General features: G+C 50.4%; 2 protein-coding genes across 2 annotated transcripts; both read right to left on the reverse strand.

Moving 5' to 3' along the window:
- Nucleotides 1-481: 481 nt before the first annotated feature.
- LOC138090781 (dynein light chain 1, cytoplasmic-like) lies at nt 482-1024 on the reverse strand. Its single transcript, XM_068986485.1, has one exon. It carries the CDS (start codon nt 939-941, stop codon nt 672-674), a length of 270 nt encoding a protein of 89 aa, XP_068842586.1. The 5' UTR covers nt 942-1024; the 3' UTR covers nt 482-671.
- A 3381-nt stretch (nt 1025-4405) lies between these two features.
- On the reverse strand, nt 4406-10651 carry CTRC (chymotrypsin C). The gene is made up of 8 exons (XM_068985762.1): nt 10612-10651; nt 9081-9172; nt 8882-8979; nt 7888-8013; nt 6882-7018; nt 5950-6095; nt 4923-5075; nt 4406-4420 (listed from the first exon to the last, which is right to left on the reverse strand). Exons 1-8 carry the CDS (start codon nt 10649-10651, stop codon nt 4406-4408), a joined length of 807 nt encoding a protein of 268 aa, XP_068841863.1.
- Between the last annotated feature and the right edge of the window lie 2502 nt (nt 10652-13153).

A 13153-nucleotide genomic window follows, 5' to 3' on the forward strand; every position in this document is an offset into this window, starting at 1 on the left:
CCTGCAGACCTCAGATATCAGAATAGCACAGAATTATTCAAACTTTACCATCAAAGAATCTGAGGAGATCAGGGGTTGGCAACCTGTTCCCACAGATGACCAGACAGCAAATGTTTTAGGCTTATGGGCCACACAGTTTCAGTTACAACAATTCTGCTGTTATATGGCAAAAAGCAGCCCAATAGGCATAGCTGTTTTCCAGGAAAACTTTATTTACAAAACAGATTTGTTTTTCAGGCTCTGATGTTCAGTAGATTAATGATCTGGGGTCTAGCATGTGGCAGCCACAACAGCAAATGTCTGGGAAGTTTCATTCTTCACCTGGAAAGCTTGATCTGAATTTTGCAGCTTATTTCATCACACAGCTGGGTTTATCTTTTTTTTTTTTTTTCTCCAACAGATTAATTTCTTTAAAGGAATGGATTTTGAAGAGAAAAAACATGGGGGAGAGAGGTATGGAATAGAAAATAAATACAAATGTAAGCTGTTTTACTAATTGCTTTATAACCACAAACTAGTACAGAGAATGCCCTGTACAAAACGCAATAAAGGTTCAAAGATGGAGGTGTTCCCTTAGGCAAGGCTGAAGACTTCAGTCTCTGGTATTTGGAATTTAGGCTGCAGTCCTTGTTTTTGGATGGATCACTGGGTGTGTGGCACAGTCCATGCTTTTAACCAGATTTGAACAGGAGAATGGCCACTTGGCCCAGGTAGAAGTAGATGAAGTGTTTGGTTTCATGTGTCACATAACTACCGAAGTTCCTCCCCACGATGCAGTGCCAGGTGGGGTTGTACTTCTTGTCAAACTCCTCCTTGATGTGGGCCGCAATGTCCTTCTCTATATTATACGTTTCCAATGCCTGAGTAGCACACTCCACCGAGTCCTGTTGCATCTCCTCCGACATATCGGCATTCTTGATTACGGCCTTTCGGTCACACATGGTTACCAAGGAGCAAGGGCTGGCCGACTGCAACGGTCTCCTGGGGGAGGGGCTGGCGAAGCTCACACCCGTGTACAGAGGCGGTCGCTACCGAAGCCGTGGCGCATCTCTGGGTTTATCTTAACGTGCATTTTTTTTCTTCCCACACAATCTTCATAGGAAATCGGTGCTTTGGGAAGATGCTCTGTGTTTATTCTCTGCCATTACATGCCCCCTGGCCTATCACCATGTGAACATTTGCAGATATGTGGTCCTACTTGATGAGTGAGTTTTAGGGAACTGGCCACCAGGGCGTGCTGGGAATAAAGCTCCCCCTCCTAAGGAATAAAAGGGAGAGGGGAGATGTGCCATTGGGGGTCCAGGTGTGAGGTCAGTAGTAGTAATGATGCCTCCTGTCACAAGCTTCTGTTGGCTTCCAAAGGGAGGTGGAAGATGTGCCCATTTTACAGATGGGGAAACTGAGTCTCGGAGAGGTTAGGTGACTCAGCTGCTGTCACTGCTTGTTAGCCAGTAAATATCATCCTTTCTGCTCTGCCATATTTCATGCTATTAATTTGTGTCTTAGATAATGTGAGGGTATCAGAGACTTCCAAGATGGCTCTGATTCTTCACCTCTCACTTTATCCATGCCATTTGCCTTGCAATTTTGCAATGGCCTTCTGGGAGGAGGATGAGAGCCCTGTGGAGCTGAGCTTCCCCAGTCAAACCCAGACTTGACCCCTAAACATATGAGTGTTTCCAGCCAAAATAGGCAGTTAGCCAAAATAAGCCACCTAACTGACTCCCAGCTGAACCCAAGTGTGTGAGCAATAAATACCTGTCTTTGGATGCTACTGAGAGTTTGTGGTTGGTTATTATGCAGCACTATTAATTATGCCGGAAGTAGCTGATACAGCTGGTGAAGGCCTTTGTGAACATCTGTGAGCAATAACTCTCTCCTCAGGTTTCTATTTGAGTTCAAAATTGCCAGTTTTGCTCAGGATTGTCAGCACACCCACAGCCTCCACCTGTCCCTGGCATGGCCTTTAGAGGAATCTGTGTGAGAGAATCCTTGAGAGTTGGGGATTAATGGCAGAATAACATGGTTGTTAGTCACACAGGCTCTGGAGTCAGACCACCTGAGTTTAAGTCCTGGTGGCCCATTACTAGCTGTGTGACCTTCGATGAGTTTTTAAACCCCCTCTGAGCCTCAGTTACCTCATCTGTAAAGGGGGATGATTATCAAGGTTGTCAAGATTATTGTATAAATGAGGTCAAGTATGTGAAGCTCTTGGATGGTACCAGGACCATTGGTCGCCCTATCCATGTTCCGTGCCTTATGCTCTAGCAGAAATTGCTGCCTCGAGATCCTCCCGAGCAGTCACCATGACTTTGCTTATGCCCTCCCCTTAGCCAGGAAAGTAGTGACCCCTTATGATATCCCCAAGAGTGTCAGTTAGGTGTGTGCTGAGCTGCAAGTTATGGAAAACCTGACTGCAGTGTTTAAAACAAATGCAGATTTATTTTTTCCCACAAAACTTGATATTCAGAAAATGGTTGCTGGCATCAGATCTGCAGCTTGATGATGTATGAACTCATATCTCTGTAATTCTCTTGGCCACAAGATGGCTGCTTTAGCTCCAGGTATCGCATCCACCTTCATATTCATCACAGGGCAGTAGAGCTTGGTGATCCAGAGCATGGGCTCTGGAGCCAGATTAACAAAGTCTGGATCCCAGCTCCATCACCTTCTGGTTAAATCACCTTGGGAAGTCATGAAATATCTCTAGCCTCGGTTTTTTCATCTGTGAAATGGGGATGATATTAATAGACTATATCTTAGGATTGTTTTGGGGATTAAGTGAGGTAATACATGTAAAGCCTGTAGAATAGTGCCTGGCACATACCAAGTATTCAGTACATGTTAGTTATTACTTCATTATTACAACTGTAAGGGACTTGGGGACAAATAGTATTAATGTTTAGCACATCTATCTTCCAATATAGAGACAACTACAAAAGAAGGAGGTCAAGCAGGACCAGGGGGCCCTTGGGTCAAGCAACCAGCAACATCTTCTGTGCTTGGAAATGTTCTATTCAAATGTGAAGACTCAGCCTAGGGTATCACCGCCTCTAGGAAGGTGTCATGGACTCCTCTCACCAACTGACACTGGTTTAAGTGTCCCTTATCTGTGCTCCTGGACTGCATTCCTACCTTCACACTTATACAGTGACCTCAATGATCTGTTTATGGGTCTGTCTCCTGCAGAACAGGGGTCTTGTTTGGACTCTCCCTGGATTCCCAGGGCTGAGTTGGTGCTGGGCTTCTTGTAGCCTCCATTGCTTGTTGAGTAAATACTTTTTGAGAATGAGCTTGGCATTGTGGGAGGTCATGGTCCCCACCTCCAGGAACCAAAGTCTGATGGGGAAACTGGGCAACTCATTTACCAACCAGAGGTAGTCCTAGTTGAGGGTTTTCCTAGGAAGAGTTTAGAGGTGGGGGTGGGGGCACCTCCCCCCTTGATCAGCTCTAGACTAGGAGCCCTGGCGATCCTCAGGAGTGCCCTAAACTAGGGACACTCTGGTCAGGGATCAGGGGCCCCACGTGGACCCACCTCACTGGACACTGGGTCCCTCACCTTTCTGGCCCCATGTGCCCTCCAGGCGGCCTCAGGACCGGAGAAGCCTGAACTGAGCCTCTTGTTTGTGCATTACTCGTCGTTTCTTCCTGTGACTTGGCCCAACTTTTTCCTTTTCTGGGCCTCAGTTTCCCTGCCTGTCTAGTGCAGTACAAGCTTGCCCACCTCTGACCTCCTGTGACTACATGTGGAAGCCACTGGTGTTTGACCAGGGTGTGGTGGTTCACAGCTTATGAGATGTGTGTGTGGGGGGGGGTGGGGTGGGGTGCAAATCTCTGGTGTGTCCTTAACTCATATCCCCTCAGGCACCAGGTTGCCTCCTGGGATCGCCTCCTCCCCCAGCACCTCCAACAGCTCCCCCTCAAGGCCAAACCAGCCTGAATGAGGGGGCCTGTCTTTCCATCCTTGGTGTGGAAGGGGCAGCTCCCAGAGAGCTTCCAAACCCTCAGGGGACATGAGAATCAAGAATGAAGGCAGGGGACTTCCTTGGTGGTCCAGGAGCTAAGAATCTGAGCTTCCAGTGCAGGGGGCCCAGGTTCAATCCCTGGTCAGAGAACTAGACCCCACATCTACAACTAAGAGTTCAAGTGCTGGAATTAAGACCCAGTGCAGCCAACACCCCCCTCCAGTGTTCCTGCCTGGAGAGTCCCAGGGACCGGGAGCCTGGTGGGCTGCCGTCTATGGGGTCGCACAGAGTCGGACACGACTGAAGCGACTTAGCAGCAGCAGCAGCAGCAGCAGCAGCCAAATCGATAAATTAAAAAAAAAAAAGAAAGCAGTCAGCTTGAGGGGGAGAGAGGTTTATTGTGGTTGTTGGGATTTGTGGCCTGGGTTCCTGGGGATGAATCACAGCTGCAGTTTCTGGAGAAGCAGAGAACAGTGAGGGACTCAGGATGGCATGAGTCTCAGCCGGGAGGGAAGGAACAAGGGGGCAAGCAGGTAGTACCAGGCCTTAATGAGCCAGGCTTGCCTCTGCCCCCAGGGTTGGCCCCCTCGGCACTTCCCACCACCGTGCAAGTGGGCTCAGGACACTGCCTGCTCCCAAAGTGACCCCCTGTCCCTCCTCAAAAGATAGATGGTCATCCATGCCACCCCCTCTCCTGTGTTGGGGCCATATTTCACCTTTGGGAGCCCTGGTGGGGAGCCTAGGGTTGGGACAGAAGTGTTTGCTGAAGCAAATGGATTAAAGGGCTGGGGAGTCAATGGCCATTTCTTTACTGCACCCGACTCAAGGCTGCACGCAGTAAACACTCAATACTTCTTGAGCAGGTGAATGAAGGAATGAGTAGAGCAACAAGTGAAGGAAGGGCAAGTGAGGGTGAGGGGTGGGCAGTGAAGAAGGAGGCCTGGGAGGTGCACCCACCTCGTTGATCCAGTCGATGTAGGCAGACACACGGGTGAAGACCGTTGGCTTTTTGAGGGTGTTGCAGCCCAGCCCGGAGCCGAAGCTGACGATGCCTCGCACGTCCCAGTTACCGTTCTCGGCTTGGCAGTTCAGGGGGCCGCCCGAGTCCCCCTGCAGCAGACGGGGTGGGCGTCAGAGGGAGGCTTGGGCCATGGTGGGAGGAGGTGGGCAGTGGTCAGAGTCAGGCAAGTGAGTTGGCCTCTCTGCCTTGGTACCTCCTGTTTTGGCCTCAGCTTGTCCATAGTGAGGGAGGCAGAGAAGATATGGTTTGGGAGTGACTTGACCTTTATCCTAGGGGAACCCTAAAGTATCAGATTAAGTCTTGGTTTGCTGTGTGATCTTGGGATGATGAGAACCCTCTCTGTGCCTCAGTGTCCCATGCCTGTGTCTGAGCTGCTCAGAGAGGTGAAGATGCTGGGAGTTGTGTAGGGGACCCTGGAAAGTGAGGGAAGTGGAAATGGGGAAAGGGTCCTGTGTTTAAAAATGGGACCGTCTCTGATTTCCCTGGATGCTTCTTGCTTCTGTGTCAGATTCCCTGAGTCCTCTGTCTCCCTGGACCGACGGAGTTGACGGTATGACGGAATGTGTGCCCAGACTTGAATGAAGTCTCTTCTACACGCGTCAGACTCATTGAGTCCTCACAGCAGCCCTGTGCTTACTGTTGCTGCATTTTATAATGGGGAAACTGAGGTTCAGAGAGGTCGAATGGCCTGCGCAAGGTTATGCAGCTGTGAAGGGGTGGGATTGGGACTTGGATCCAGAGACTGACATTCAGCTTTCACACTCGCTGTAGTGCTGGTTGGGGGGGTGAAGGGGGACAGTGACAAGCTTTTCCTAAGTCCCCTGAGCCCAACTGGGACTCAGTCTCCCCCCAGGGAGAGGGTTCCTCGTGGGGTCTCCCCACTTCTCACTCCTTTGCTCTCCTCCCTGCCCCTAGCATTTGGCCATCTGCATTAGGGCTGGGGTGCAGAGTCTGGACACTCACGTTGCAGGCTGAGATGACTCCATCGCCCCCGGCACAGACCATGGTTTCCTTCACCGTGGTGCCCCACCAGTCTCTCTGGGAGCATGTGGCATAATCCACCACAGGCTGCAGGCCCTGCTGCAGCTCGGCGGCAATGGGGCCGTTGGCTGGAGAGAGAATGGGTGGTGACTGGGCAGGCGGCCCAGGAAGCCCTGGCCCCAGGCCTTCAGGGAACAGAGGGCTAAACGGGGCTGGGCCAGGCAAGTTCTGGCAAGACTTTAAGGGACACACTCACATGCCTTTTATTGAGAGGCAAGACTCTGAGCCAATGGTCCCAAACTGGGTTAGAGACCCTTCAAAGGGTCAGAAGGGTAAAACCAACCCATAGAAAACCCTCAAGAAATAACTACCATTTATCTTTAATTTATGTTCTGGGGTTTTAATTGTCAATGGTTTCCTTGTAGTTCTCTACCTTTGGAATCACACGTGAAAAGATTTTTCTCAGCCCCCAATTTTCCAAGTACTGATCGCCATTTTCCCCTAAGTCTTCTGTAGGTTCATTTATTTGCATTTAACCTTTAAATTCAGCTGGAATTTACTTGAGAATTCCACTCACTGGAATATACTTGGTATGTGATCTAATCTCCGACACCAAAATGGTTAGTTTCATTGATGCAGTGGTCACTTAACATGGCACTTAGTAGATGTCCAGCCCTGTTCTAAGTCCTTGACAAATTTTAGTCCATTTAATCCTTATAGTATCCCTTATATGCACTTGGCGTGTCTGGCGCATGGCACGTGCTTAATAAATATTAGCCATCATTACACAGTTTAAGAAGATGTGAAAATGTTAAGGCAGAAAGGAAACTGGTGGGAAAATGTGGGTGGCATGCTTCCTGTGGGGGCTGCTTCCTCCAGGAAGGCGCTCATGATTTGCCAGGGGCTATACTCACTGTAGAGACGGCCCCAGCCAGTGACGTAGCAGGGGTAGTCCTGAGGCAGCAAGGAGCCCTCCTCTGGCAGGCAGGCCACCTGGATCGTGTCACTCAGTTCCACGGTCTCTGCCAGCTTGATAAGGGCAATGTCATTGCTGGAATCCAAAGTGGAGGTGGTGAATGACAGGAGGGCCTGGTGCACCAAGCAAATGCCAAGAGGCCTGGCCTGGGAGTTGGGAGTCATGCCAAGGGTGACCAGGGGTCCTTTGCACACATCCCGGACTGCCAGGTTTTACTGGTGGACAGAGATGCTGGGAAACGAATGATTTGCTTTCTAATTCCATCACCTGCCCTGTAGGTGTAGCTTCTTCCCCTACTTGTGTCTTCACATCACGACAGCCTTAGCAGAGAAGTGCCAAGAGCAGACGCCTTCTGAGCCACTGTAATTGAACCACCATATCAGCCAAAATTAAGCTAAAGCAAACTGGAAATTATGACTGTAAAAATACTTGCAGATTCCATTTTTAATGTTTCCGCGTCACCTGAATGAAAGCAGACAACCCTAGGTAGACTCGATTTGGTTTGTGGTTCTGCCACTTAGTGGGCTGTGTGACCTGAGACACATTCCTTAACCTCTCTGATCCTCGCGTTCTTGTCTCGGGCTGTTGTGAGGATTAAATAAGAGATGGCATGTAAAGTGCTTATCGCAATGCGGGCAGGCACGCAGTAAGCATCAATAATGGGGAGTGCTGGCTCATCCCCTGGCTGACAGGCTTCAGGTAACATACCATGGGGGCCCCGGGATTCTTATTCCACGTGTACTTTCTGGAGCCCCTTGGTCAATGATGGGAATGGGAGGGGTGTCCGTCTCCTCTTAGCATTTTGCTATTTTGTGTAAAGTCATCATCTGCGGGCCGTTCAGGGTGAGGATGGGGCCCAGGGACAGGCTCTGTCTCCATCTAAGGGACCTCCTCTTCTTCTGAGCTGCCCCTATGGGGCGTGTGATGGCCAGCTGGGTACTCACCGAACTAGGAAGGAGTTCCACTTTTCGTGGACAAAGATGGTGTCCACACCCACGTAGAGGGAGCCTGCCTCGTCCTCCACCTCCAGGTTGTTCTTCCCCAGGGCCACGCGGTAGGTCAGGGTGTTGCTGGACAGAGCAAGGGGGCCAAGTCAGGGTCCTGCCCCCACTGGTCGGCAGGGTAGAGAGGGAAGTTGGGGCTCTGGTAATGCAGCTTCGGGGTCACTGTGGAGCTCATTTGGGGGAAGGCACGGTTCACCCCATTGACCCTTCCTAGGGCACGGGGTAAGGACCCTGGTCTTGGAGTCAAGTCCGTTCTAACTGCTGGGTGGGCAGGCTCGGGCCTCAATTCCTCTCCTGTAAGGTGGAGATAATCTTAAAACTCACCTGCCAGGGATGCTGTGAGGATGAACTAGTCCACACTGCTGCTGGCCTGCGTTATCTCACCCGTATTCCCCTCTAGCCACCTCCTCCTCTCCCCTCACACAATCCGCTCCTGCCACGCCGGCTTCCACTTTATTTCTCAGACGTACCAAATGGACTCCCTCCTCTGGACCTTTGCATCGGTTCTTCCCTCCATCTGTGACACCTTACTTCCAGACCAGAGATTTCTTCCCTTATTTTCTTCAGATCTTGGCTCAAGCATCCCCTTTTCAGAGAGCTCTTCCCGGGGTCATGTCATTTAAAATCGAACCCCTCCTTCTTCTTATCCTCTTCCTGCCTCTTTGTTTTTCTTCACTACCACTTGTTTTGTTACATATTTACTTGTTGGATGGCCTGTCACTGTCTTCCACTAGAATGTAATAAGCTCCCTGAGAGCACAAACTGCGTTTTCACTCCCACGGTCCCTGGCACATAGTAGGCGCTCACTAAATACTTGTTGAATGAATAAATGGACAGCTGAGTTACTGGATATGCGTAGCCTGCTTGTCCCTGTGTCTGGAGTGTGTGCCCTGGAAGGGCAGTGGGCGGGGTGTCTGGGTGGCTTCTGGCTCACCTGATGCAGTGGGCAGCTGTGAGCACGTGGCTGGGGCTGATCAGGGTGCCACCACAGGTGTGCCTCCACGTGTCATCCCTGAGGTACTGGAGGGAGATCTGCAGGGGGGGAATGTGGCAGGATGCTGTGTCAGCCCCCAGGGGCACACTCCCCATTTCCCTCTCCACCCTGCCTCCCACACCCGCTGCAGTGAGCTTACCTGCCAGGGCCAGCTGTGGGGAATGGCGTCCTCTCCTCCCACCACGCGGGCTGATAGGTTGGGCTGGAAGATGGGGACCCCGCAGCTGGAGGCTGGGGGAGACAGGAGAGGGAGAGCACAGGTGAATGTGGCTGGTATCTCATTGAGGAAGGGACAGGTGGAAAGAGCACACGTTTAGGGACTAGGCAGACTTGGGTTTGAATTTTCCTGTAAGACTTTGGGGAAGCCATTGAGTTTGCTGGGCCTCAACTTCCCTTTCTGTGAAATGGGTAGCCTAGCACTAACCTGGTAAGTTTGTCCTAAGAACTAAATGATGCATATAAGAGTTGAGCAAAAGATCTGGTATAGAGTGAAAGTTAAATCACTGAAGGAAACACCAAGGTAGGCTGGCTTGGTGTGAGTGCCCAGGTACACCTGGGTTCTCCATCCTTACCCTGCTGTCCCTTTTGAGGCCACAGCATGGCGGGGATGTGTGAACATGGAACCTACAGAATTCCAGATTGTCTTAGCTGTGGAACGGTCAAGAGCAAGTGCTGGGCATACTCGGACTCAAATTCTGCCTCCACCACTAACCAGCCATGTGATCTTGAAGAAGATACTGAACTTCACTGTGCCTCAGGGTCCTCATCTGTAAAATGGGTCTATATTAATAGACCCTGCCTCTCAAGGTTGATAGAGAATCAAATTGGCTCCTGAATGTCGAGGGCTTAGCAGAGTGCTTGGCACAGAGTAAGCATGCAATACACAGGAGCAGCTATTGTTATTATTACTACTGTTGTTATCAACTGGAAGACTCTTAATGAAGTGCTCTTATTTGCCAAAAGAGCCAGTGAGCTTTAGAGAGGTGATATGGCTTGTTTAGGTCCTGCTGAGAGAGAGTGACATTCGAGTCAAGTTCCTTGACTCCCAATCTGGGAGAAGGCTGCCAACACGGGAAGCTGCCATCCTCTGTGCCAACATAGAATCCCCAAAGGAGAGATGCTGATCCCAGGAAAGGTAGGCCCCAAAATTGTTAAATTGCTAAATGGTGTCCAACTCTTTTGCAACCCCATGGACTGTAGCCTACCTGGCTTCTCTGTCCATGGAATTTCCCAGGCAGGAATACTGGAATGGGTTGCCATTTCCTTTTCCAGGGGCTCTTCCCAACCCAGGGATCAGACCTGCGTCTCCTGCATGGGCAGGCGGGTTCTTTACCACTGAGCCAGCTGGGAAGCCCAGACCCCCCGATGGTCCCCGGGGTACCTGGGGATGAGGCAGCTTCTGTTCCCCAGGCTGATACTACGTCTTTCTGCACCTCATCGCTCATCCTCACCCTGGGGAGGTCAGATCATCGGCCCTGTTTCGCAGATACAGAAGCAGAGTTGCCCAGCAGGCAAGTAGCTCAGTTGACACAGCTGATCAGTAGTAACTGGACCCACACTGGACCTCAAAGCCCCTTTCCTAAAGCCCTGGAGAGCAGAGGGCCCCTGCCCCTATCCTTGTCCGAGCTCACAGCCTGGTGGCTGCAGCTGGTCACAGAGCCTCGGCTTACCGTAGGCCAGGAGTGTGGTGAAGACCGTGATGCCCAACATGTTGTGAATGCTCAGAATCAGGTGAATGTCGTGGTGGCCAGGGCAGCACTTATAGGCAGGTGGGGGGTGGGCCCACCTCATCAAGGCCAAGCCACCACTTGGGAGAAAGCTGTTCTGCCGAGGCCTTTTCCCTGACCTTGGGTGGTTGCTGTTTAATTTGGGCAGAGATGGAGCTGGCTTGGAGGCATGGATTTCCCAAATATCCAGACAGAGCAAACTCTTGCATTTGCAGGTATGGGGGCCCCATCACGCCGCTTGGCCTGACTCATTCTTTTTAGTTGTCGTTTACTAGGCACCTACTCTGTGCTGGTTGTCACGCTCAGTAACTCTTGCAGTCCCTTAATTCTCCCAACAACATGCAGTAGATTCTCTTGCCTGCTGATTAAACGTGACAAAGCTGAGACTCAGAGGGTCAGTGACCATCCAGGGTCACACAGCTAGCTGTACAACAGGGTTTGAAGTCAGCCTTTCAAATGTCAGCCTGCAGCCCCAAACTGCTATGATGCACCGCTTCCTTCTCTGTCTTTATTGCTCTTTGTCTACTTCCTGGCTTTTTCTTTCTCCCTCATTCAACTAAGTCTGTTGGATCTTGGGGTTCCCCCTGCTCTGCAGCACCTTCTCCCCCTTGGCTGTGGATAGAGGCTGAGGCCCTGGCATACCCTGCAAGGTTTCGGTTGGCCAGATTCCTACTTGGAGCCAGCTTAGTTGTCTCCCTGCAAAGCCCTCAGTCTCTTGTTCTTTATTTATTATTTTTAAAAATATTTATTTAGTTATTTTAATTGGAGGTTAATTACTTTACAATATTGTATTGGTTTTAAAATGGGCACGTAGGATCAGATGAACTCTTGGGCTCTTTTCAGATCTTAGATTCCATGATTGAGATGTAAAGGTTGAGTGCTACTCTGGATGCCCCAAAATTCCACCTGGAGCCTCAGCAGTTTGGGTTCAGCCTTGACCTTGGAAAGTTGCTCTACTTCATTTGCCCTGAGGCCTGACTTCTCTTCTTTGAACTCCTCCTTGTGCTGTTTGGAAGTTGTTTTCTGAGCTGGGCCTACTGGTCATGGGCGTTATTTAACCATGCTCTTTCACTGGGAGCAACTGGGCAGAGGTGGGAGCTGCTTCTGGTGCACGACTAGTGTGCGTGGCTAGTGTGCGTGGCTAGGGCCAGCCCCTCCTGACCTGGTCCCGACGCAGGGAAAACCACTGGCCAGAGGATGCCATCACTCCAGGGGCTCAAAATGCCGAAAGTTCTGGTGGTGACACTTGGCTGGCTGACCTGGTCTTCTGACCACCGAGATGAAGAAACAGGCCCAGGAGGGCTGGTGAATATCTGCAAAGAGGTGCCCTGGGGAGTGGATTGCTGCGATTGGAAGGCAGAGGGCTTGGAGTTGGATTAACTTAAAGCTGTGCGTCTTGCTTGCCCAGACGGTGAGGCACTGACTCAGTAGGTGCACAGAAGCCATTCATTCCTTCATTCCTCCCGCACCAGCTGAGCAGCTCCTGTGTGTAGGCTCTGTGCTAGGGCTGGGGCCACAGAGAGGACAAGACCCTGTTCAGCTCCGCTGGAGCTCCCCGCTCGCAAGGTGATAAACGTTCCTTTGAACATACTGGGCCAAGATCTGGGAGCCTCGAACGAGAGCGCGTTAATCCGGGGCAGGGGAGCTTGATGGGCGCAGGTGGCAAAGGGTCCATTTTCTGCAGATTCCATGTCCAAAATGAACTTGAGATTCAAAAAGATGCATGCAGCTCTATTTTCCCAGCAGGATTATTTACAATAGGCAAAACGTGGAAACAGCCTAAATGTCCATTGACAGATGAAAGGATAAAGAAGACATATATGCAATGGAATACCGCTCAACCATAAAAAAAGAATGAAATAATGCTATTGCAGCACCATGGATGCAACTAAAGATGATCACACCAAGTGAAGTAAGTAGAAAGACAAATACCCTGATATCACTTATATGTGGAATCTAAACTATGGCATCAACAAACCTATCTGTTAAGGAGAAATAGACTCACAGACATAGAGAACAGACTTCTGGTTGCCAAGGGGCGGGAGAGGGAAGGACTGGAACTTTGGATTAGCAGATGTAAACTTTACATATAGGATGGATAAACAATAAGGCCCTTCTGTTATAGCGCAGGGGGCTATATTCAGTCCCCTGTGATAAATCATAATGGAAAAGAAGATATAAAAAAGAATGCCTATATGTATATAACTGAGTCTCCTTGCTGTACAACAGAGATTGGCACAACAGTGTAAATCAACTATACTCTCATAAAAAATTAAAAATAACAACAACAACAAAAAAAAACCCCAAATGAACTTGAGGACTTGAGGCTATGAGGATGCTGTAACCCCATCCCATCCTGCTGGCCCTCGTGTATTCCAGGGCCTGGAGTGGGGCCTCCCAGGACGAGGGCACTTAATGTCAGCCAGCCACTCAGGGCCAGACTGTGCTGGAAAAATAACCAGGAGTGACTTGGCAGAGGCTGGGC

The sequence above is a fragment of the Capricornis sumatraensis genome, chromosome 14 (assembly GCF_032405125.1).
Source record: "Capricornis sumatraensis isolate serow.1 chromosome 14, serow.2, whole genome shotgun sequence".
NCBI classification, from domain to species: domain Eukaryota; kingdom Metazoa; phylum Chordata; class Mammalia; order Artiodactyla; family Bovidae; genus Capricornis; species Capricornis sumatraensis.